At 40.6% G+C, this 26,923-nt stretch overlaps 1 protein-coding gene across 2 annotated transcripts in view; it reads left to right on the top strand.

Annotated features, from left to right (window-relative positions):
• The window catches only part of rgs3a (regulator of G protein signaling 3a), a 142,656-nt gene that overhangs the window by 12,114 nt on the left and 103,619 nt on the right, over nucleotides 1–26,923 (top strand). The window contains exons 3-9 of one of the 2 annotated variants that reach the window (XM_061071894.1): nucleotides 1,830–1,880; nucleotides 4,004–4,062; nucleotides 4,147–4,241; nucleotides 4,902–4,970; nucleotides 7,882–7,942; nucleotides 12,065–12,155; nucleotides 23,806–23,873. In XM_061071894.1, the coding sequence (XP_060927877.1) occupies nucleotides 1,830–1,880; nucleotides 4,004–4,062; nucleotides 4,147–4,241; nucleotides 4,902–4,970; nucleotides 7,882–7,942; nucleotides 12,065–12,155; nucleotides 23,806–23,873 (494 nt within the window). Of the gene's footprint in view, nucleotides 1–1,829; nucleotides 1,881–4,003; nucleotides 4,063–4,146; nucleotides 4,242–4,901; nucleotides 4,971–7,881; nucleotides 7,943–12,064; nucleotides 12,156–16,103; nucleotides 16,135–22,785; nucleotides 22,795–23,805; nucleotides 23,874–26,923 lie in introns of those variants that run through there. The other variant, XM_061071903.1, reaches the window with a different exon arrangement.

Below are 26,923 nucleotides of genomic sequence, written 5' to 3'. Positions count from 1 at the left end.
GTCCAGTCCGTTTAATTCTATGTTCATTAACTTATGACATAAATAACAAGAGAAATTCAGTTAAAAAATCGTTGCCCACCTCTGAGCTGTTATTACCCTAATCAGTTGTGAGTGACAGAACGCCTGGGCTCTGCATGCACACACATGCAACGTATTTGTACTGTTTACTCCTCCCTGGATGGGTGGGGTGGGGGGGTTGGTCAAACGACTGTGACTGGCTGCGTGGCTATTCAGTCAATCAAACTTGATCAATGGTTTGTCATGTATGGGCGACTCTGTTTTGATTTATCAATGACCTTGAATATCATTTTTAAATGACATCGATATAATTTTTTATACCTGTCTATATATTTATATCTCTCTCTCAAAATATGTACACTTACAATTATACCCTGCAATATAACGCTTACCCTGCAGTCATCCTGTGTCACTGCACTTTGTCCGACTACTTTCTCTACCCATAATATTCTGTCTGTAGTGAGAAGATGAATATTATGTATATTTATGTACATATCTCTCCTTTCATATTTCATTTTATTGCCCTATTTTATTTTGTACTTTCACTTACGCTTTTGTCTTTTTGACAATCGACTGCTGCAAAAAGTGAATTCCCCCAGCATCAATAATGTTTATCTTATTTCATCATTCGGTACTTTACTGCCTCATTATTTTGGAGCAGAGTAACTTTGTAAAAATGCACAGCTATCTCCAAAATTCAAAACTAAAAAAGGTAACACCTACCTTCATGACACTCTCAGTCTCCCACCACCAGGAGTGTAATTTACATGGATTACAAATGTCTGTTTTTACCGATCTCTCTCCTGCACAAAAATGTAATAAAAAGCACAGTGTGTTAGATCTTTGTTGTCCAGCAGCCTTTGAATGAAAGTAGTCAAATGTTTACTTCTGTAAATGTCCACTTTATACTGCAGCTTTCCTGAAAGTCTTTTGTCCATCTGTGTTTACCATTTTCCTTCGGGTTTTGCTTATACTTGCCGTGTGATATAAATTGATTCTGGTACTCGTGAGACTGCTTTAGAACCACCTTTGTGTCAGGCAGATTCAGACGCACCAGGAAGATATTTCAAACAGTGTTTTCACTTTGTTCTTCGACCTCAGCCAGCAGCACAAAAACCATGCCAAGTTCACTGTGGGAACGACAAACATCCCTTTTACCCAAGCTCTGAAGTGCCAGCAGTGTTATCACACAACGAGGCTCCCACATTTTAGCTTTAGACGGTGCTCTTATGAGCAGGATTAATTAAAAAATGCACAAAGCCAATGTTAACAGTGGCCATGTCAACATGGCTAACACGTCTCCTAGAGCTGTGAGGAGAGTTACAGGAAAGGGATAGAGGGAGAGGAGGAAATAGTGACAGATGATAGACTGTGCACACACACACACACACACACTCACACACTAAATCAATAACAAGAAAAGTAAGTAAACTAAAAACTAACTAAAGAAAATACATATTCAAACTTGTCTTGACCGACTTCTTGAGAGATAACACAATATGACAGTGAAACAGATCTTTGCAGGCACAACATGCTGCACACACAAATGCAAGTGGCCCCTGAGGGCCTGCCAGTTCAAATTTGAAGGGTTCCAGGGAACAAAAACAAGAGTCCAGCAAGTCAATGTGAAAGAAATTGAGGAACTAAACCAAGCAAAGCATCTCCTGGCTGTGGCTTCACCAATAGTTATGGTCTTTGAAAGAGAGAAAACAAGTGTATTTCCCGAAAATTCCAACCTGCAATCGGATTAGATCTTTTTGCAAACCTGTGATAACCTGGTGGTGACCTTCCTTTTCTCTTGTTTTGAACAGGTCAGCTGAAGCTGTCAATCGTCCAGGAGCAGGAAGTCCTTGTTGTAAGTGGTGAGTCACGTTAAGGGCTGTTAGTGTAGATATATTTTTGGGGTATTTTTCTTTATTGACTGGATAACTTGCGTGTGGAAGGAAAAAGGAGAGGCTAAGACACAGTGGATGTCTGCTTATGGCTGGTAACATATTAAAAATAATATCAAACTTTTTGTGTCAAACCATGACAGGTGATCAAAGATGAGAAAATACATAGTATAGAAGGGAGCTGGGTACATGAATCCAACAAAAGTGGTTGTTTCTGTCAGTTCTGTGTTAATGGCTTTTTACTCAGATGTGCTTCCTAGTATTTCCCCTTATCCACTCTTTTCTATTTCATTACACAATTATGTAATGAAAAATCCAATTATTCCCCTTCAGTTAAATGCAGTGCTGGGGAATTGCATATTAAACCTTGCTCTTAAGACAATGCAACTAAGTATAACACCACCACTAAGTACTTTTATGACTATGAGTTTGATCAACTTATTTATAAACACAAGCCTGAGATAAATACATGTATAAACAGTGTCTTGCTGGGACTGCGGCTGCTGTCCCGTCTGATAAAAATCAGCATAGAAAACCACCAACCAATGTATTATTAATGCTTCAGCTATGTTTTATTTGTCCATAGAAAATAATGCTTCTCTTTTATAGCCTTTGAGATGCTCTCGTTGTGTATTGTGTGTTGTTGTGTTTTGCATTTGTCATCAAGTGTAAACTTCTGAGTCAGAGTTAAACAGAGAGGGCAGGAAGCTACGGTCAAACACAGTCACAAAGGGTTGCAACCTCAAAACCTCAGTGTGTAGATGGGTGGATCTTAATCAAAGTTATTTATGTGGATAGATTTGCATTGTACTTGTGCTCTGTATGTATTTATCTGGACAAGCACGCACCATGCGTGAAAGTGTATTGTTGTGGTTTTCAAAATAATGTGGAAAGGGAATGGTCACTACTAAGATGCAATGTTTTACTTAGGGCTCGGCAATAAAACAATATCAATAATTAACACAATAGAATTGTCATCTATAGTAATTTAACACAGTTTTAAGACCTATATGCATTGAGCAAGCACAGAGAGGAGGTATAACACATAAATATAATCTTTTGCAGTTTGAGATTAAGATTAAGATACATTTATTTGTCCCAAACACATGCACAGACATGCACAAGCACACTCATGCAAGGAGGGAAATTTAACCTCTGCTTTTAACCCATCTGGTGCAGGACACACAGAGCAGTGGGCAGCCATGTACGGCGCCCGGGGAGCAGATGTTGGGGGAGTAAGGTGCCTTGCTCAGGGGCACTAGACAGGGTAGGGAGAATCCTCTTGGATTTTTGGACAGATCAATCCAGGTTCGTCTTTGTGTGTTGTTATACACGTGGCAGCTACAGATGGTATTCGAGTTTACGCAAAGAAATTGACTTGTGATTTGATATTGTATTAATTGCATCTTGCATTATTGACCGGTTAGATTTTTATGTAGATTATATTTAAGTGTCTTTAAGAGGTTTATTAAGCTCTGCAGGCAGATAGCTGCTGAAGACCTGTCACATATTCTTATTATCCCGAAGCTAACGGCAGTAGGACGGAACCTCATTCAACACTGTGCTGTGGTACAGGATAGAACAACTCACAATAAAATGACTGCTGACAGTGATGAAGGCAGAAAAAAATTACACCCAATTTGAGCAGGTGTTCCTGTCAAGTTTGCAGATTTCCCTTCAGATTTCACAGCCAATGGAATGAATTTAAAATGGTTTTCACAGCTTGTTATTTCAGCAAACATAACAAAATATGGCCAAGTTAATAGAGGTCAAGTAAGCCATATTAAACATGGCAGCCACTTTTTCCCCAATCAGATCAGCTTACTCACTGCATACGGCAAAAAGTGCACATGCACACATGCGCTACACACGTACACCTGATCATGTTTTTTTAGCTGCAGAAAAATATTTTACATCTTAATCTTTGTGGATTCAATGTTGGTTCTCTATTTTGACCTTTTGACCCAGAATCTTAAAATTTGATGTGCATATCGTATAAAATTAATGAGACTAAAAAGTCAACAGCCCATAATATGATCTCATGTAATGAGCTGTTTCATAATTTATCCAGTTCTATTTTTATGTGTCCACAGTTCGGGAGGCGAGGGGCATGCTGGAAGAGTGCAAGGAGACATGTGACTCTTATGTTAAGGTATGTGCAGAGAGAACAAGCTCATGTGGACAGTGCTGGAAACTGGATTTCCTGTAAATTTGTCTTTTTTTCTGTGTTCTCCAGGTTGGCATGTCCCCAGACAGTGATCCTACAGACAGACAGAAGACTCAGATGGTTCCTCACTGTAGAAACCCAATCTTCTTACAAACCTTTTACTTGTGAGGATTTAGAAAGTTTCTATAGCCATTGTCGCAGTTTCTATAGCCATTAATTATAACTCAATTTATTTATCTGCACGCCACCAGGTAAATAAAAACATGCTCTCTTTTTGCTTTAGATATACAGAGCTTCTAACTCATAATCTTTTATTCTTGAACGTAAAATGAGTTGGCCTTTTACATATGAACAATGCAGCAGGAGATTGTCTGGGTCGGACATGTTCACATCAACAGGAACAGGGAGCAGAATCTAACATGCTGCGGAGAGCACAGTCTTTTTGTTTTCAGCACATAGACACTGGCATTGACCCTTGTCAACAAAGCTATCAAATATCATCTTTCCAAATTGACATATTCGTCTGCCTCTTCTAACTGTAATGTATTCTTACAGTTTTTGCCCGTTGTGTGCTGGAAACATCATCAACACGCCCACTCGCCTGCTGGGAATTTACCCACTCGCTCGCTAGTGGGAGATGTTATGGAAAATGTCTGCAGAAACTGACTCGGACATTTGCGTTCTCACATGGGGAAAATATGCAATCATGTGTATGGCTCAAACGAAAGCAGACAAGTCGGCACTGTGAATGAAAGTATGCCTTATATTTGGCCTAAAGACAAAGTTAAAGAGGAGCTGACTTCTTCTCTTCCCTTTGTTTACAGTGTTGTCAGTGAGAAGGACCTCCATAAGCGACTGCTCTTCACAATGTGGAACTCTGACTCCACAACAAGGTACCTGCTCCTGATCGTGTGACTGAATGTGCTTTAAATTGTTTGTTTCCAGGAAGCAACGACACATTAGCGAGCGTAGTCACGAAGCTTCACTACTAGGTCAACAAAATATAGTTTTACAATTGATGCTGCTGCATATTGCTGTGCGCTTGTCTCTGTGCATGTGTGTTTCTTTTCTATGCCTCGTTCTGAATCTGGCAGAGCGAATGTGTTACTCTCGCCTCTCTGCCTCATCAGACTTGTGCTGAAACAGGGTCATTGCTGGGGATGGAGGACATATGGTCGAATGAGTCACAAATTTTGTGTGCAATGTTACGTTGAGGGAACTGAGGAAAAGTATCACTATGTGCTGCAAATGCTAAATAACATGACTTATATATTTAAAAGCTCTTTTCCATGAATGGAGAAGAATCTCTTTGCATTGACTTTCTTCAAAGTTTAGAGTAAAGATAAATACCACATACATCATGGATTTGAAACTATGTATGCATCCGCACTATATAGAGTGAAGTGCTTGGTTCAGCTTAGATCATAGAATGATTATAAAGATAAAGACCTTTTTGGGACAGTTTCTGGGACACAGATTAAGAGCCATTTGCTCATCTTTGGTCCGCAATTAAGCCTCATTCACACCAAGTGGTTGCTGCTATTAATTGGGAAAAGCCAGTAGCGAAATAATAAAGCCATATTTTACCATGTTTGTCAGATACAGTAGTTGCCTGTCTTCTTTAATCTGTAATAGATTTAAATTAAATCCCGGACACCATGGTGGAGACTCAGAATCTAGGTTATGGTACACGCTTATGTATTTAACAGACATGCATGTACTCCAAATCCACACAAGAACCCTGTGTTGAATTGAAAATTATATATATCCTCATTGTACTTGTAAACTCTGAAACTCTTCTACCTCTGTGAGCTAAGGGAATGTCGGGGAAAGGAAAGCAGGAATTCTTATGTGATGAACGCATTTATAGGAGCAGAGGCCCCCGAACGTCAGTGTTCAGACAGAACAGGCAGGTCTGTTGTAAGAGCTAATTTAATGGTTTGGTGGAGACGCAGGTACTGCAAGGAGTTTTGCTCTGTAGACAAGGTTTTTAATGTTAATGGGCTGTGCGTCGTGGCCCACGCAGTACAAGATGTTAAAATGTCTTATCAGCATGAAGCATTCCAGTGCAGAAACGGCTCAAGTAGCACAAGTAAGAATGTGGAAAAAAATACACCTTGTGGGGGATTCATTGTGCAGTAGCTCGTACAAGACTGTGTTTCTCACCTGCAAACATGGTCAAATGCGTCAAGTGGGAAACACAATCAACCCGTGGTCTCTGCAGGAGTAAACTTTACAGAAGCAATTTCTCTGAAATGTCATTAAAAGGTGATTATTCGACTGGACGAGTGCTGTGGGGAAGCTGTGGAGAGCAAATCCTCTTTAAGCATCACAGAACAAACCAGAGTACGGCTGTAGCCAAACCCAGCTGATCCTTCCATGAATGTGAGCGCTCCTGTAATGTATGGACACAATGACACAACGTGCTGCAAAGAAAAGATCTGCACTAGTGTTCACAAATCAAATCAGGAGGCTCTTTATAAATTTTCCACACCCAAAAACTATTGCTTCTGCAAATGCACATTGGTGAAATGAAAGGCCGGATCATAAGGAGCAGTGTTAAATCACACCCCAGTATTGTACATCTTGCATATGTGCACGTTGATGCTGCATTTCGGCTTCCACTTCTCATAACTGTTTATCTGCAGCTGTGGCCCACTCGAGGCTTCACAGAGCTCGATCAGTGTTTCACCGAGTAACTTTGAGGAAGAAACAAGAGATATGTTCACTATCATTTGTAATGGAAACCTTCGGATTTAATATCTATTTCCTCCCTCCGTGTTCGTTTGTTTGTTGGTTGGTTTGTTTTTGTTTAATTTTGGTGCAGACCCAGATAAAATCCGGATCTAGCAGTTTTAAATGTGTTTGGCCTTGGCTATTTTAGGGTTGGTATTTCATTCATTCATTTTGCACCGATTGTTTCACTATTTGTTCTTGGGCTTAGTGGAGTGCAGCACTGAAGTATGTTTAGACTAAAAAAAGGAAAAGTTCTGTATATTAGGATTGGGATGTAGAGTAACTCTTTGTCGACAGGATCTTGGTATTCTAATGGCATACATGCATTTCATGCCCCCCCAAAACCCCGCCTAGAGCTGAATCTGGATTCTCAGGGAGTTCTGTTAGAATAGGCGAGTATGATCTCAGCAGGGTCTCCTCGACGTTCTGTAAATGCAGCAGAGCTTTTTCGGTCACTGGCTCATCTGACCGAGGGGATGGCAAGACACATTTCAGGTGCTCATTTTCGCTGGGGGCCAGTTTGGCCTCAGCGTGGCATCTGCAGCTGCATTAGTCCAGCACAGCTGGGAGGTTGTCGAGAGCTGTTTTTCTCATGTACGCATAATTGAACATAACCCGACTCACTTCACCACCACCACACACTTGCCCATAAAGCTCATAATGAATTAGATCAATGTCTCTTTTGTTGTGTTATTCATGACAAATGTTCCCCAAGTAGAGTGTTTTTTGTGCATTTTGTTCTTTGTTATGGTTTTTTGGTATTTTGCTTCTAACAGCACCCATGGGATCAATATGGACTTTTCTTATCCGCTATAAAGACGTAGTTTAATCTGAGAACAGATTACATGTGACCAAACCTAAAGATGAAAAACACTATTTTGCACAACATCCCATTGATTAGTTTGACTTTGTGCTTAGGTCTATTTGAGTAAATTAATTTGGGTCACTTGGGACATTTGAAATGTCAGACGTGAATTAGATGACACATCAGCTTTATTCAGGGATTTTCATTTATTTATACTCTCTCTGTCTGTCTGTCTGTCTGTCTGTCTCTCTGTGTATCCAAAGGATGAGTGCACTGCTGGGCTGCCTGAGCTTCGGTGTCCGCTCCCTCATGGACAGAGACGAGGTTAGTTTGAACACGGATATAACAGATATGAGGATGATCGGCGAACCGTGTCCTCAGCGCCATCTTTCTAACGTTACGGCTTCTCCTGCGTCTGTCCGTGACTCTGACAGTTTACTTCAGTGTGAATGAATTCCAGTGACCTCAATAGCTGAGAAGAAACACTTTAGGGTTACCAGTGTTACCGCACAGGAACACTGCCGCCAGATACTGGAGCGAAACACACTTTGAGTCATTCTCTCCTCTGAAATGTCATTGGTCACATACACATGAACAACACGACTTTTAGATTTAAGTCGTACAAAGTGTCTTTCATTTATTTAAATAAAATGACAGTCGGTAGCATTAAACGTTCCCTGAAATGTAATAGAGCTGCACCAAAATGAGTCAAAGACATCAGTCCTCTAAACATGTCAGATTTTTTTTTCCTCTAAGATCCATCAGTTATTCCCTGGGAAATCTGTCGAAATCTTAAAGTGATTAAAAAAAGTTGTCCTGGATCTGCCCCTTTGTACAGATCCGTGCCAAAATGTAATGGGTTCTTTCTTGGCCCATGTCCCATCTTTCCACCAAGTTTCCTGGAGAACTGCTCATTGGTTTTTGCACAATCCTGCTGATGACAAGCAGACAGACAGGCTGGGGTGAAAACATAACTTCCTTGGGGGAGGCAATAAAGTAAAAGTTTGATGAAATGACAGTGTTATTACAAAAATGCCCTTTTCTACAGAACTTTGCGGTGTATTACATGTCGTAAATCTGATCAAGCAGCGCATCATGAAAGCCCAAAGCTGATTCCTTTTGTCAGTCTCAGTTTGCTGTGTCCAAAAGTGTTCACATCACACTTTGAGTGTTACTGCTGCTTTAGCCTTTGTTCTTACTGGCTGAACGCTGTCTACTCTCGCTGACACCGACACTGGAACTAGTTGAAAAGTGAGAGTAAACTCTTGGCAGGATGAAGCGTTTGATATTCCCACTCTCTGTACTTACCAGGGGACACACACACACACACACACTTGCTTATTTGCTTTTTAGGGAGCCTATTGTTACATCTGGCCAAGGACTGCAGATGGAAACTAACCTTCTGGCTAAATCTGGCATATTTACAGAAATGTCTATTAATATGCACTGTCCCTGTCAAAATAAACAAACAAACAAACAAACACACACACACACACACACACACACACACACACACACACACACCTACAGACACACAGGTATAGAAGAACACTTAGCTCTCAGTCGTTCTCCCCAAACTGTCCCAGGTGACGGCAGCTCGAGATGAGGAGCTCAGCGTTGTGCTGTGGCTCAGTTAGATGAAACAGGTTCTCCTGGGTTGTAAAGTAAATTCTGCTTTTCTTAGCTCTTTGTCTTCACTCTTTAATTATTGAACCTTAATTCATCTATTTTCATCTTTCCTTTCCTCCCCGTTTGCTTTGAGTAGTTTATTTTTCCTGCACTGTGTCACATACTCTCATTTTAAAAATGAAGCACACATTTTCGTGGTAAGTGCAGTAACCACTGCAAATTGTATTTAATGCTTCAGTACTTCTGTTCTTTTGAGACAAAGTAAATGAATAGTTTGCAGTATGTGCAGTATGAGGAGGTTAATGTTAATGCTTAATCAAATCATGGCAAATATACCTGATTCTGTCTTATATTAAAGGTAGGATTGTTTTTATCAAATTAATTGACATCCTCTTCCTGATGTCCTGATCATCAATAAAGTTATTGAGAAGGATAAAAGCCAGTGTCTGTGGCCCTTGCAGGACTGTAATAAACACTATGCGTCTGTCGCTGACCGACTTGTGTGCACCATGCCCGTGCCCCCACTGCCTGGCTGAAGCAGAGACGGTAGCCAGTAGTTAGGGAGCAAGTCACTGCAGTGCACGTTCTCTCTCTCTCTTCTCTCGTTTTGCGGGTGTAGCTTTGAGAAGAGGGCTGACGGGAGGGGATTGCCTGCATCGGTTGCAGATTTTTTGTAGTGTAGTGTAGCCTGATATCGCTTGTTTTTCCAAGGTCACCAACCCTGGCTTTAAGCAGAGAACCCATCTGATGTGGTTATGGCACTAATATGAAATCCTCACAGAAAATGGAGCATCAAACTTTTACCCTTTTTATTTGTGGGTCCTTTCAGTTTGTGTACTTGCAGGATCAGCTGTTTGAATGAGAGACTTGAACGTCAGCGATAATAAGTTTGTCTTTCACGTATGAAGAATTCAGCAGGAGGTTGTCTGGGTCAGATGCGTTCACAACAGGAACATTAATGGAACCTTCATGTGAGGGGTGGAGCCTGCAGGAGGAAGGACATGACCGGTATATGTTGCACTGCTGAAATCACAGTATTTATTTTAACAGCACATTGACACTGGCGTCAATGTAGCCAAAAGCTTTTGAAACTTGTCTTTCAAAGTTGACATCTTCGTCTGCGTCTTCTACATTTACGGCTTCTTTTTTTCCATCCTGAGATATTTGTATTCTTCGTAACGCCATATACACCCTCGCTCGCTGTCATTTTTTTGGCTCTTTTCTCACTTTAGAGAGCTTAGAGACTTTCCGGACATTTCTCTTTACTTTAGGGGGCTGGCAGGAAAAGTTGGTTAAATGTCTGGAGCAACTGACTCGGACAATTGCATTCTCACACGGAAACCCCTCTCTGTCTGGAATATGTCCCAACTTCAGTGCATGTCTGAAAGCAGCTTTTCATGTAGATTTCTTTGTCTCTCCGGCTTCAAAGGAAGCACAGAGCCACATTTCATAACAGTTTGAGTGACACAGAAAATGGTGTCTGCTTTCGGTTAATGATTGTGGTTGTTTTGTTTCTCAGTTTGAGAAGTCAACATAAAAACCTAATTTGCCGTTGAGAAAGTAAAGCTGGAAAAACATGAAGCCAGCTGCAGATTTACAAATCCCCTTGTTTTCTCTTTAACTCAGTTCTTTTTAACATCCACATCAAGCGAGGCAAACAAACAAGGGAATTAAATGATATTTTGGTCAGGCTTATTGCTTCCTTTGTCGAACATTTATACCAATTCATATTTAATTAACTTGATACGCTAATGAGGGAGATTTAGCTTTGAATCACAGGGAGTTACGTTTCTACATCCATTCTTCTCCTCTGTTGGTCTTTTTTATTCATCCCTTACAAACCCATACATTCCTGGCTCTTGATCTTCAGGGGAGCTTTGGGAGACTCAACTTTTTTTCTACCTCGCTCCCTCGTCTGTCACATCTTGTTGTTTGTTTGCACCCGTGTGTCACTTTGCGATTTTTACCTCTTCCTCATCCACTGCTCTCTCCCTTCTCTCGTCTGTCTCCTGCCCGACTAACAGCTCTGTTGGCCCCATTCTTTCCCCCCTTTGTCACATGTGCAGGGTAATATTGAACGATGGTGTAAATCCCTCCCTGACTTTCAGGACATATGCCCTCCCCTTCCCTTCCCCCTTCTTCTATACAAGTCCCCTGCCCGTCCTCCCCCCTTGTCCCACTGCCTGCAGTTATCTGTCCACTCAGATAAGATGCTTTTAAAATGGAGATTATTGTTACTGTCCATGGCATCACGTTATTCAGTGTAAAAGAGGAGGCTGGCCGTGTGTGTGCCCGTGCGTGCATGTGTGTGCTGTGGTATATGTGTAGCACAGAGTAAAATGATGGCAGAGCTTATGATGGTGATTTCATGTTCTTGTTTGCAAGACTGTGTCCACATCATCAGGATTACACATCAGACTCCCTCTGTCACGGCTTTATGTAACACACGTACTGTAGTCTGACACACACACATGCAGAGACACACACCATCTGGCCCACAAGGCAGAAGTGCAGAAGCGGGGGCATCAGCTGCTGGAATAAGCCAAAGCATTGAATGTGGTGTGTGTGTGTGTCTGTGTTCAGTGCTAACAGCCCTGGAGGAGCAAGCATTTTGTGTGCATGTGCGTATGTGTGTGTTTCTGTACAAGTTTATGCACTCGCATAGAAGATTCATTTTAAATGAAGCACTCATTAGGTTGAATCCCCAAGCTTCAACTCGGCACTCGTGAATAGTTACACACACATGCACACTCACAAGTACACGTGCACACTTACATATACATATATAGACGGTCTTTGTGTGTGTGTGTGCTGTAGGAAGTTCAAGGATGGTACTACCTGCTGGGGGAAGAGCTGGGGAGGAAGAAGCATCTTAAAGTGCCCATACAACACAGCTGCCACACCACCGGTAAGTTAACTTGATAATTATTAATAATTCCATCAATGAGGCCGGAACACTGATGTTTAGGACTGAGCATCAAACATTGGTTCTTTTGATGAACTGACTGAAATTTGATTAACTAGCATCAGATTGTGTGAAGCACTGAAAGTTGGAATTTTATTTCTAATATCCATATTTTATTCAATTTTTGGGTGTAATACAAAGAGTGTTTAACAAAGGTATGCGAAAAATATACTGTTTTGGCATTCTGGCAACATTTGATATTGATTCCACAAACTTTTCAAATTGTACCAAGCGCTGTTGGAGCTCTGGAAAACAGGATGACGATAAAAGCTAGTGTAGAAAAATATGTCAGAAAAGGAAATAAAGATAAAAGCTACAACGACTGTTTGAGGGTCAAATGAAGCTTGAATACAATGACAACTCAACTTGGGTACTGTTACTACAAGCTGTATACATTTTCTCACATGTCTGTGTGCGCCCGGGGGTGTCAGGCTCTCTGCTCTTAAGTCTTTATCAGCCTTTGGGTCGGGAGGTGGGGGCGACCGGGGGAAGTGAGGGATTAAGAGAGGAAAAGAAAGAAGGATTGGGAGAGCGAATGAGGGAAAGACTGAGAGCAGGAGGGAGGGAGGAGGCTGGATGAAAGTGAAGCGTCACAGTTGCCAGAGCGAGAGAGGGAGAGAGAGAGAGTCGGAGCTCTCCTATACCGTTCGCTGCTAGACAAACGGTATCGCACACCCACCCATCTCACACACCCACACACACACCCATACTCTCATTCAGACACATTTGTTTGGAAATCTATTTTTCTCCTCTCCGCACTCGGAGGGCTTATTCTCCTTCTACTTATGTTTGCACTCACTCGTAGTTTCACATTGGGGGTGGTGTGTGCGTGTGTGGTTGTGTATGTGTGTGTTGGAGTTATGCTACTCAGTGCCAGCGTTAAGGGCAGCCTAGACTAGGTGAGTACTATGTTTGTGTTATTATTCCTGACTCTATATCAAATGCACACATGGATATTTTGGAAGTTACACATTGCAAATTAGCAGCATGGACCGTTTTTTATTTTTGGTGTGCTTTAGCTCTTTTATTTTGGTGTGCTTTAGCTCTTTTATTTTGGTGTGCTTTAGCTCTTATTTTTGGTGTGCTTTAGCTCTTTTATTAGATTTTTTTTTCTGATGCACTCTCTTCTTCCACTTATTTTTCTTAACTCCTCTCATTGCTTGTTTCCTTCATCGGTGCATTTCTCTTTTGTGTGTTTATATTGTTGCTGACATTACTTTCAAACCGCCCTTTGTTACTCTCTGCATGCGCCGCTAATCTGTCAATTCTCATCTAATTTTCTCTCGCTGAGCTAAATTGGTCACAATTGCTTTCTATGGAACACCACTTAAGGAGCTTAGCTTACCCAGTCGGTGGATTGCTTACAGTATGACCCCACCTATTGTGCACGGAACACAAACATTGCACATCAGGACCTACACATATATTCCCTCATGCACTTTTTCACTCTTAGTACCGTTGCCTTTCCTTTTTCCTTATTTGTGTCGTTCTTGATTACAAGAATAGCGTTTATCATCAGTCACTACGTTACCCATCCCAATTTACACTGCATGGCTGAACTAGGCTAATCTACCTCATGCAACTTTAAAATTAGTTTTATGCGTCTGTGGATGGAACTGGGACAAGGGTATCAGATTGAGCAAGACTCAGCCAGCAGGAAACCATTACAAGGCCTGCGTGAGGGCATCCTTATACTCAGGGGTAACACAGGAAAATAATTATTTTAGCTTGTGGGATGAGAAGCCGCAGGGCGTTTTAGCTATAATATTAGCAATGATATTCAGAAGGTGCGGGAAAGCAACTTTCTAAGTTAATTTCAGAGGATGTAAAGACGATAAAAGAATGAAACCCTGCGTGCTTAGCAGTATTAATGGATGCCGAATATTTAAATCTATCCTCGTGGCAATACTGCCCCACTACTGTCTCCTCTGATCCATGTGTGTGGGTTTGTGTGTGTGAGAGAGGGGGGTGCATACTCATGCATGCACTTGCGTGTAGCCGGCTGACAGAATGTAGGCCAGGGACCGCTGCACCATGACAGGCGCTAACACGGAAATTAACAAAATCTCATTCATTAGAGTATCACTGTGTGTGTGTCCATCCCCTCTTTATCTCTCTCTCTTTATTTGATAGTCAATTTTATTTATGTTTCTCTCTTTGCCTTCCATTGTGAATATCCCTGAGCTTTTTCTCCATCTCTTCCATTTCATGCGCTTCCCCTCCCTCACCTGTAGTTTCATTCATGTTCCACTTTGGGTTTGCTCAGACATCACAGTTTATTAGTCACTCTGACATCTCTCTCCCTTGTCTGTTTGTCCTCAGTCCAACTATTATATATCCAGGTATTGTGGCAGGATGCAACAACACATTTGCTAAACAAACAGTTCAATTTAGGGTTATCCTGGGAGCTTGGCAGGCTCATCAGGTTCTTGTAATGCTTTGGATTCAAGGCCAATTTCACACCTCTGTTCCAAGCCATAGCAGCGATCTTTAACATCCCTCAGTTTGAGTGTAATGAAGCTGAGAACCATAAATCTCTTTATCAATATGTTAGCCATGTGTTATGGTTTCTCCATAAATGACTAAACATCTCAATAGTGAATTTCCAAAAATATTCGTACCGAAAAGAAAATAATGCTTTTTTTATCCCCCACTAAGAAATGGGGAGAAATGGATAAAGAAATCTATCTGTCATCGCTTTGCTTCTGCAGCAGAGCTGGAACACCAGTTGGAATGATTTCATTGAACTTCACGGTTTACAGGTTGTGAAGTCGTGGCCTTTTGTATTTTGGGTTGTGAACTCAGGTAACTGTGAAAGCATCAAGTTATCTGCTCTTTCATGCATATTCCATCTCCTAATAACTCTTGTTTGAGTAAGTTGAACATAGTTTTATAAATAGTACCTTAATTTATCTAACCTTCCAGCTGCCTGTGAGCAGTGTTTGTTATATTTGTGGTCATGCTCAGGAGGAGCTGTGGTTGGATGTGTGCGTTGGTAATTCTGTTGGTTTATTTGTTTGTTCCTTTCTGTGCAGCGCCCTGCGGAATTATGGTATGGGCTGTTTGGGTTGGCAATATTTTGTGTAGCAATATTTTTGTAATCTGAAGACTTACCCTGAAGTCACATACGGGTGAGACGGATAGATAAATGTATTGAAATTAACACCAAAATAGAAACCAATGTATTTTGTAGATGCAAATTGTTTAAAGATTTAATTTTCTTCAAAATATTCACTGTCAACTTCATGCTGAGAAGGTATTACCTTGATTTTATGCACACAAACACTGAGGGATATGGTTGGGTTTAGTGTAAAACAAAAAAAATTATAAATACTGTTGGAGTGACATGAATCATTTTGTTTTTGGTTTGCCTCAGATTTGTTATTGATTAAAATGAAATGAACTCCAGCTACAACTTCTAGCATAACTTAGAGTCATCATCTCATGAATGAATTAAGTCCAAATTGAGTCAGAGTTAAAAATAAAGTACTCCATGTTCAATTTCCAGTTTCCGTTGAAGCATTATCAAACTGCTACAGTTCCTACCACGTGTTTATATAATCATTTAGCAGTAGGGGAATAAATACAAAGCATGTGTTTTGCCTGTGTTGCATTTAAGAGAGGATTTCCATTTAATACAGTTCTGACTCACAGCTGTTTGGACATGACAGCCGCACTGTCACAATCCTACAATGTGCAAATATCATCCGATGGAAAATATAAAAGGCTTGATCCTGAATGGATCCATGTTAATGTGCACAGACTCTGACCAGAGGTGCACTATTTCATTCAGTGTGTCTCACTAATCTCTGAGAGAGAGCTGTGCCAGTTCAAAGTCAGGGCAGTGCCAAGCCGAAATCCCTGGAGGCATAATTATGTCGGACGAGGAAGTCGGCGGCACATCTACACATGATGCAGCATCGTCCTGACCTACTGGAAGGGAAGGAAACATGGTAGTCATGCAGCACTCATTATGCAGAAATCTCTTCTGCTACACTAACAAGTTTTACTTGTGTTGTCAAGTCTGATACAGCTCATTCCTCTACTGTATTGTTAAAATTAAAAAACATCAACCTGTGAGCTACTGTGAAGCTTTGGAAGTAAAAATGTACTGATATATGGACTAATGCAATTATTCTATTTTCGACTTTGACATAGCAGAATGACAGAACAATTTTAAAGGAAAATATACTTTTTCTAGAGATTGCTGGAAGTCGTTCTTCTTTTTACTCTCTAGTGCCATTGTGACTCAGACCGACTGACTTTGCTCCCGCCTCTACAACAAAAATCTGAGGAGCGCTGACAGCTAATTACACTGTAGGGCAATAAAAAGGCTGGCGTCTTAACTTTGCTAAACATGCGTTGAAAGGCAGGAACAGAAAGGCGGTGCATGAGTGGCAGCCAAACAACATTTCTGTTAAAAGGGGTGACAGGAAAATGAGTGCAGATTTGCAGGACACAATTTTGCCTGATGTCGTGATGAAGACCTTATGCTGTAGAAATACAGCTCTTTATTGGTTCTGACTACATTCGAAGGTGGTGCTTGTTAAATTTCGAGGGAGAGGACAATACTAATAATATTTTATACTATATAAAACTACTTTCTGTGACTGTGTAGTGTTTTTTCTTTTTTTCCAATTTCGTCAAATGCTGTAATAGAAAAAAATCTGCTCGGATAAACAGTTCATTGTAGTAAATTAAGTACAGAACAATGGAGAAAACAGAAGCGCTCTCGCTGCCCAAATACAGCAAAACAAATTTCATTGGTCTAGATGGTCATTAGGATGGCGCGGTACTTTTCGGAGATTAAGTTAGTCCACCCATCTGTGCGTATTTGTTCACAGGCATATGTAGATTTGTTTTTTTCAGTTTATTACTAATGAAAGAAAAATACAGAGCATTGGATAAGCTCTCCTCGCGCTACCTTTTTTTCGTGGTTTGCACGTGAAGACCACTGACCCACGGTGACATGTACGTGTGTGTGTTTCTAACCATGTTCTAATACATTTCCCTCCAACAAGCTTCCAATGTGGGTCAGGTGCTCTCCATATGCGTGAAAGCGAAAAGTAGCTGAACAGCCAATGAGCTCGTTCTTAAAAAGTATGTCATCTGCTTCATACACACACTTGTTTCACTATTCATAATGGATGAATGGGGAGCCAGACCCACTGTACACACACACACACACACACACACACACACACACACAAATAAACACTGTCAGGCCTTTCCAGATGGCAAGCTGTGCCTTTAAATCAGCAGATTAAATTTTACGCAATGCCATCAACTTTGTGTGCGTGCGTGTGTGTGAGGCTCGGCCGTTGACACGGAGGAGGGGGTGTTTTCTATATTGTCAAGTTGTTCTGGTTAACACTGGTCGTGTGTGATTATGGGAGACAATGTGTTGATGGGCGTACAGTACGTCTGACATGACATACATCTGATGCTTTCGCTGAGGGGGTATTATTGACCCTGGTGTCGTGTCCACTTGATCTGAAGTGAAGCATTTGACCCAGTAGTTTACACTCCGCTGCTCTGTTGCACTTTCTGCTCTTCTGACATTGTCAGCTATTATTGTTTAATATAAACAAAGTCAATCATGGTTTTTGGTTTTGTGAAAAACTGAAATTAGAAAAAAGAAAGGAAAAACACATTTGTTCTCCAAATTGTCTATTGCTTGAACGATGTAATCCACTTGAACAAGGTTAGTTGAAATAAATTTCAAAATAAACTTCACCCACATTATGGAATTCACCCTCCATTGAACTTAGACAGACCGATTCTGTCACTGACACGGTGTGATGTCTCTCAACCTAACAGGTTTTCACAAAACTAATAGGATGGACCGAGACGTGTCAGTCAAGCACACTCACGCCCACATGCTCCTCAGAGGGTGTCTCTTCAGGAAAGATAAGTGTTGGTCGGACCATTGGTGTCATAAGACGTTTTAATGAGTATTTAAGTAGCTTTCATCCTCTGCACAAGATTTCTCTTAATGAAGAATTAAACTAGATGAGCGACAGCAGAGCTAAAACAAGGAGCTTTGCTGGGGAAATTAAAAACTTAAAACTTGAGGTGAGTCTGACATTTTTCTAACAGATCCTTTTGTAATGAAATGTATGGTAAATATAACGTGAGCTGCACAGAAAATTTGAGGTTCGCATTCAATTTCTTCTTAGCAGAGACAGGAAATGGTAAATAAAGTGTGAGGATTGACTGCAGGAACACTTTGTCCTCTGGAAAGTTTAAGGTTGATATGGGGGGGGGGGGGGAGGCAAAAACACTAGTCCGTCTCAGACAACCACAGATGATGTTGGCACCTCTACCTCTCGACCTCTGAACCTCTTAAGTATGAATCTCTCAAGACTGCAAGCTTTCATATAGCACATTGTTCAGTGGGTGGACACTTCCATGTGTTAGGGTCACAGCCAATGAACCTCGACATGTACCGCCTTCCGAAAGTGGGCGTTGGTAAGTGGGCAGGACTGGTCGGAGTTTTACTGCCAATATGGGGTGCACTCATGTTGATAACAAGCATATTCCCATCCTGCTCTGCAGATATTTATAGCACGTGTCGCAGTACATACTGACAAGTCTGTGCGAATGACACATAATTCTCACAGAGCATGCATGTAGGAATATAATATAAATCAATTTTCTTTCATATTTCTTGTCTTGAAGGCACTTTTAAATAGTTAAAATGGAAGTTTTCTTAAAAAAATATTTCAGGTTTTGCTTTTGCAACGATGATCCAACAGGAGCTTATTTCATGCCTCTAATTGTCAGTGTCACTATAAACATGCTGTGTGTGTAAAACACTGTTTACTTAAGACACTTATTCCTGCACATTACTGCATGTGCAGGAATATTTATGATCTTGTTGGTGTCAGGGACAATCTACAAAACATTGACACTGCAGACATAATCCATTCTGGCTATTTGCTATAGACAGAAACAGGAACTGAAATGTGTCACTAAACAGTATTCAACATTTATCTGTCCGTTACTTAACAGTAATTGTCTTGTTCTATGTGTAATCAAGCTGTAAATGACTCAGTTTTTTAATGGCTGCAAAGGTCAGACACAAACATCTCTCATGCTCAATATTTACTATTGTGTCATGTTTGAAATGCTCTCAGCTTTAGGTGCAGATAACTCAAGCATCTCAAAATTCAATCCTCTCAGGGATCAAACTGCGTGTGGTGAAGATGTATTGTAAATTATCTGTGCATCCATTTTGATGTTTGTATTACAGTATTTATGTATGTTATACTTTTGCTATCTTCTTTGCATGACGTTAAAGGGGTGGAAAAAATTAATATAGGAACCCCCTATAATATATAAAATAACTGTAGTACCATCTTAAATGCTTCTTTTTCATTATTTTTGATAATGTCCAAGCACTGTTAGGTCATCTAAGATATGTGTTGTTGTTCAAAGCATTTTCCTATTATTTTTGTCCACCTCCTGCAAACCTCTCTGGAATAACTGTAGCCTTTTAGAACATTGTTTCGATCACTTCCTCTAAACATGAGCAAAATACTTACACATCTACACTTCTGCCAGTTTGTTGTGGAACCATTGTGCTTCCATGGGATCACAAACAATCCAGCATAGTTGGTTTCATGGAATCCAATCATTTTTCCTCCACTGTCCAATGAAAACCATCTGTTAGTTACCGCCTCCAGGGAAGTTGTGTTTTCCTCTGCTTTAGTTTTTCTATTTGTTACATAACTAACTGATTTCCATGAAATTATTTTGGAGTGGTGGGGCATGACCCAAAGGAAAACCCCACTTGAATTTTGGCGCAGATCTGAATCTACAGTTTTCATCTGCTTTTGTTTGTCTGTTTGTTTGTTTGTTAATTAGCATGATTACACAAAAACTGCTCAACTGATTTCTATAAAAGATTGTGGAGGAGTGGGGCATGACCCAAGGAAGAGCCTGTTAAATAATGTAGCAGATCCCGTCAATTTGCTTTGCCATGGCGAAATAGAGCATTAGCCCTGGTGGAGGTAAACGCTTGTATGCATGTGACCCTTCAGTCAGTGGGTGACACTCTTGCTACTTGCTCTGTAATCATATAGTGTACAGATCAGCATCCCCAGTGCCTCTCAGTCAGCTCAGCTGTTTAAAGCATGACCTTTGTCCCAGATATGGAAAATTGGCAGCTTAAGTTTTAATAAACATGTCAACAAATGTGGACAAGTGGCTCACTGACAGTTTTATCGCAACCGTTGGCCGGCGGGGTTTAGTGGATTATCCGGTATTAGATGTGACATATATTATGTCTGATAAACTGAAATATGATGGAGGAGGAAAATCACTCTTCATTGTGTGCGTGTTGGTCAGAAAGTCAATGTGAAACTAAGATTTCAAATGTATAGGATTGCAGTACAGGATGTGTTTACAACAGCAGGCAGTGTTTCAGTCACTCAATCACAGTTGGGGCCAAAATTCTAGCTGTAACACTGTGCACAATAATGACCGACCTCATCAGACAGAACATATAAAAGAACTGAACTGAATCCAGAGGTTTTAGGCTGCAGCACACACTCCACATCGTTCCCCTCATCTAAAGGATCAATTTGTCCATTGACCAACAAAAGCGCCCTCAGGAAAAAAGACTGAATCCACTCTTTCAGAGTGCTGATGAGCTTCAGATTTACTGTTGTGTTCACCAAACAAAAAGAGCTGCAAGGCTGGAGAGTTTGCAAAAGGAGCCGCGACTCGAGTGTGAAGGTGTTCATCGATATATCGGTAGAGCAAAACTCTTTAAATACAGTCAAAGGAACCTTCATAAGCTCCCTGCAGTACCAAGGAATCATGAAATTACATTAATCAAACTAAAAGATACTGAAAACTTAAATTGATAATCAAAATCAAATTTTATATATTTTTTATATATTTTTTTGCTGCTATAAGATGTGAACTTAACTGTGGCTATTTCTGTTAATTTGTATCATGAGAAAGATGTTCGTTGTTGGCCCCATCACTTCTACAGCACATTTTGATATTTATTGCCAGTTCATTACAATCACTTTCTCTATAGACTGTTATTTCTTGGCGTTAGCAGTTTAAACAATCCTCTCCTGGTACTTGAGGTGATCTGAAGAGACTCAGTAAATTGAACAGGAGGAAGTCTTCTCCCTCCTTGGTTTGGCCACTCACTCCATCAAGTGTTTATTTGTTTGTTGGTGACAGGAGGTGAAAAGGGGCAGTGAGTGGAGCAATGTTTGATTTGGGCAGAGTCAAGGACTATTTGTGTTGTGGCAGATCTGAGACTGGTTGATTGAGACAAGCACCATTACATGTATTTTCTTTCCTCTTGCCTTTTGCACATCTTAATTATCTGCCCCCCCTCCCCCACCTGATTCCACTGTCTGCCTTTCTTTAAGTTCCTCTCTTTCTTATTCCCTTTTTCTGACTACATTGCATTTTTTTTTTTACCAATTCCGGGTTTTTCTTGTGTATACTTTTCCCACTGTCCGGTATGTCCCTCTGCTATTGTTCCTCTTTCTTTCCCCCCATTTTTATGTCAGTCATCCTGGATGTTACTCGTTGCCAGCTGCTCCCCTCATATGCCCCATGTTACCGATGTCTTAGCCAGACAAAAGGCTGCTCTCCTGGGCTTGAAGCCAGCCAGGTTAGCCCCTCTCTTTAGCTGGACCCCTGGAGGCTTCAGATTCTGGAGTGACAGAATCTTTTTTCTTAAAGCCCCAGGGTTACCATGGAAACCGAAACTATGGGATTGGACCTTTTCCTCTGGGATTAAACTCTGGGGTTAAACTTTAGGGCCACAGTGGAAAGTAGAAACTGTCTCCAAAATCTAGGGAAGTTAAGATAATATCTACTTGAGGACTACGTATACATTTTAAACTCTTTTGTTTCTCTTTGCTTGTTTTGCCTGGACTGTACTGAATGATGCAAAATATTCACATTAGAATATGATTTTGAATGCTAAAAGTTTAAGCTCTTACAATGTTTCCCATTAACTTTCTAGACTGAAGTGAACTGACACAGTTTCATATTATATCAGTACTCTCATAATAACATAAGAGATCTCTAACTTGGTGTGTGCAGCACTATATGCCGCGTGCTCGCTCATGATGTTGTGCTATCGTTGAGTGACGTAGGAGACATCCTGTGTTAACGTAACATTTCTATTCATAGGAAATCAAATAATATTAGACATTTATAATTATTAAATTGGTACAGTTCATCTATGATCTAAAACTTGTTTAAGTTTCTTTTAATTTGATGTGTAGGTGAACTTTTTTTCTTGACAGTTATTTGTTGAGGTTCACGGTCTCAAATCAAGATTATAAATAATAACCATTTGGTTAAGTTCAGGATTCAAATGAATTGTCACTGTCAACTTTTTCCCCATGAAGATCAGAATTACTACAGCTGCTGGTTGTTTTTGGCCATTGGCAAAGTTACCAATGCTGTTGTTTGTCTTGCTGGGACAAAATGCATGTTCTGCTGCCAAGCTTTGTGTAGTCCTGTGTACTTTTATTGTGACATGTCGTTACAAGAATAACTTTATTTCTAAGACATCTGGAACCTTCAGTTAGCTTCAGTCAGCACTAAAACAATAGTGTTGCAACACTTTCATTTTAAACTGTATATATTAAACTATCATTCAGTTCTATAATGTGTTTTTAACATCCAACCTAACTCTAAAGCTACTTGAGCAAACATTTCAAGGTATTTTTGTGTATATAATTTTTTGTTATTCCAATTTTTTGCAAGGCTCATAGAAGGTCACTGATCCACTTACACCCTTTCACTTGTGTTGGGGCTGTTCAGACTCGGTTGGCAGAGTTTGGAAAATAACGTTTCACAGTCTGGGGTCAAATCATTTCCATGCTTTGGTCATGGAGGTATGGGTTAGAGATGGGGGATAGAGAAAGTGGAAGGATAATAACAGCAGGAGGATGGTGCTTGTGTTTGGACAGGGAATTCTTTGGGTTGTTCTGTGGGAAGTTGTGCAGACAGAGGAAATGTAGAAAGTAAAAAATAAGACATACTGTATAAAGGCAGAGCTGTCAACCAGTTTAAAAACAGAAGGGAATGCAGTAAGACGGAGACGGGGAGATCTACATTGTAGCCCTAAGCTGAATGCTGCCTTTATGAGCAATAGTTAAAAGGACACTGAGGCGTGAGTCCCTGTAACCATAGCAACTTCCCAGGAGCCCTGTGACGGACAGATAATAGAGTGAGAGAGGAGTTCCTTTTCTCTTCTTCAGCCCTCCCTCCCTCCCTCCGTCTCACTTGTTCTCACTTCCACTCCTCTCTTGGGCAGTTTGTTGGATCCTCGCATCTTACGGGTTTTCCTTGACTCTGCTGGCCTGTTTTTTTGCCTTTTTATGTGCTCCCTTAAGTTTGAACACCAGCCCAGGGAAGGCTGCTCCGCTCAGCTGTTGCCATAATTGCTTGTTGTTATCTTTCTGAATCACTTTTTATGGACTCCCAGAACAATTTGGGGATTTTCGTTTTGTGCATCAAGAAAGCCGTTTTGCGTTGGCCCAGGGAGAAATGTGCTCCAAAGGCACTGTCTCAGCCCGTGATTCCTTTGTCTACATTTCAGACGCTGTGCTGTCAAACCATGGTGCTGCCCCCGAGACCAATCGGCCTGAGAATATGCAATGCTTAACAGTAAGTACAATCGAATATTTTTAACTTTCTGTGTGTCCGTGCAAAGTTTAATCATGTAGAAGTTTGCCTTTTCTGCTCTGTCTGTCTGTCTGTCTGTCTGTGTGTGTGTGTGTGTGTGTGTGTGTGTGTGTGTGTGTGTGTGTGTGTGTGTGTGTGTGTGTGTGTGTGTGTGTGTGTGTGTGTGTGTGTGTGTGTGTGTGTGTGTGTGTGTGTGTGTGTGTGTGTGTGTGTGTGTGTGTGTGTGTGTGTGTGTGTGTGTGTGTGGGGTGCATGTCAACTTGAGTAATTGAAATATTGGGGAAGATTAATTGTGTATATGGACATTAATCTAATAATACTATTGCTGTACGGTGTTTTGGTGAGCATATCTTTCCACTTGCGCTTCTATGTGTTATAATTCATTACGTTTGATCGTGTGCATAATGAGTAAATAGGCCCATATACGATAATACGAAGTAGTTTTGCCGTGACATTGCTCCATGTCCAACCAACTCATCATGCATAAACATGCCTTCAGTGAAACATTTACTGCACGAATTCCATGTTACACATTTTCAGCAACTATAGCAACTAATTGAGTCATGTGTCTGTGCTCGGAGCAGTGAATGGAGCAAGATGTCATTTCTTGAAAGACAATATATGTCAAAAGGCTCACTTGCATGAGAGTCACATGTGGAGCAGAATAATGGTTTGTCATGAGAAAGGGGAAAAGTTAAATGTGCAGTCGGCTGTGAAGCCAGTTTTCCTTATCTATTTGTGGAAATCAGGAATCCTTCCTGTTCTCTCCTTCTTCTTCTCCCTTTAATCCTTTACATCTTGCGGTTTTAGTTTTGTTGTAATATTTCAAGTTGGACGTAGCTTTAAAGTCCATTTTCTCAGTTTCCACATTGCTGACTGTACAGCGTCCGTGCATTAATTAACAATGAATGTGGAAGACCACTTAAACTGTTAAAAGAGACACAGGAGGATGACTGATGATACTTTCACACATTTTACAGCTGTATGAGGAAGTAATGATTATTTAAGCAGAATACTTAAGAGTTCACGCTAATACTGCCAATTCTATTGGGAACTGTCTAGATAAAAACATTAAAGAAAACGGCTGCAACCTACAGTACATGCACTTGTTGGATAAGCTAGCAAGCAGGCTATATAGCTAGCTGGCTAGCGAGCTAGATGCAACCATTTCTTTTAGATGCAGGTGTTTTCCCTCTCCGGCGAATTTCACACTGTCTGTCTCTTGGCTTTTAAGCTACAGTAATAAAGCAGGATAATTTACATCTCGGCTTTTAGTCAAAGACAATGCACTGCAGCTCAAGGAGCGGCCTTCCCCTCTAATAGACATCAAAAGCCTTTTGCCTTCTCTGTAACAAAATAATAGGAGCCTTAAATTTGAATGTTTTGCCGGACAAGAGGCAAGTTATATTTATTTTTTTTACTTAAACTGGAATAACAAAACTTTTACACAAACAAGATATCATCCCTTCTTTCTGACTTTACTTAAACATGTAAAATAAGTGGCTCTACCACAGCTGTTATTAATGTGATACTGAAAAACAGGATTCTTGCGTTATATAATAACAATAATAAAAAGAATGATGGCACACAGAACTTCTAAATGTCTCCATATTATCAGATTTCCTTGTCTGTCTAGGGTCAATACATACATTATGTGACAGTTTCAAAGTTTTGAACCAATCTCTTTTAAGGAATATTGTTATTGTTAGTTAGTTTAATGACCTTTAAGCTTTGACACAATTCTTCTCCCAGTTGTTGTATTACTTAAATGTTTTAGGTTCCCTGTTGTATCAATCACGTTGTTTTTATGAGATACTTTAAAACCAGCCATGTTTTTGGCTGTGTCAGGACTGCAAACCTCTCTCAGTTAAGTGATGGTATCCACTGACATAACTTTGCCTTGATGTTTGCCGCTATAGTCTCTCGTCTGCACTTCCAATAAATCCCATTCAAATTTACATGTGGTCTTGACATGACGGCAAGGTAGACAACTCCCTTCTCCTGGTAATCGACTCACCGTGTTCCCATCTTGCTCTACCAGCTGCCCGATCACTCACCTCCCTGATGTCCCCGAGGATCTTGGACTCTGTGACCATGCACGCTCCCCTGGCTGGCCTCAACACACAATGTTCTTGTTTGAGCTCTAGAGAGAAACATGAGAGAGGAGAGTGGGAGTTTTTTTTTACTTAAAACCACAAATATATCTTCCGGATATCAAACCTTCAAATAAAACCCTGCAAATGTGTGAAACATGGGACCTTTAAAGGCACTCAAAGACACTTTACCCAGATAAACCATTAGCAACAAGAAATTAGGGACAAAAACAGATGTGGGAGAGAGATGGTACTAAAAGTAAGTACGCAAAAAGGAACAAATACATTAATAAATAGTTAATGGCGGCGTCTTTCAACCATTCCTCTTGAGTCACATCAAAGATAATCTTATCTCGTTGCTTATAAATGCTGCATCTTTTTTCATGTTTTTGTTGACACCACAGCTGTGGATGAAGATTTATAACTCATATTTCTTAGTGGATCCCGAGTTGGCACATTTTCCAAGTAACTGTCATGGAAAATTGACTCTGGCTTCTGTTCCCACACGATGCCAACACAGTTAATGCTTCAGCAAAATCACTTTTACAGGTTCAGATGTATGTGTGACAGGAGGCTATGTTTAGATAGGGGCTGTCATTATTGAAAATCGGGGCGGGGGAATTCAGCTGGCACTCATGAGGCATATATTATCTCCCTGTTATGGATATTTTTTTTCTATTTGATCCATCACATGTCCGTAAACCCAGGGTATGAAGCAGGTTACATATATCATGAAAAGTGTATACAAAGACTCAAAGAGATGGGTATCAGACAGCTTTGAAGCCAAATGTACAGTTTTGTCTGCAGCATTTTGTCAGAAAACAGACAGCGCTTCAGTGTAAACAGGAGCCTAATAAAACAAACTGACAGATCCTAAGTAAAGACTCCGTGGAAACCACAACCACACATAGCTGTGTCTGCCATAAGAGAAATGCCCCA

This window comes from Limanda limanda, chromosome 1 (genome assembly GCF_963576545.1).
Source record: "Limanda limanda chromosome 1, fLimLim1.1, whole genome shotgun sequence".
In the NCBI taxonomy this organism is placed as follows: domain Eukaryota; kingdom Metazoa; phylum Chordata; class Actinopteri; order Pleuronectiformes; family Pleuronectidae; genus Limanda; species Limanda limanda.
Note: the sequence above shows the minus strand (reverse complement) of the source record. Positions and strands in the feature narration are given on the sequence as shown.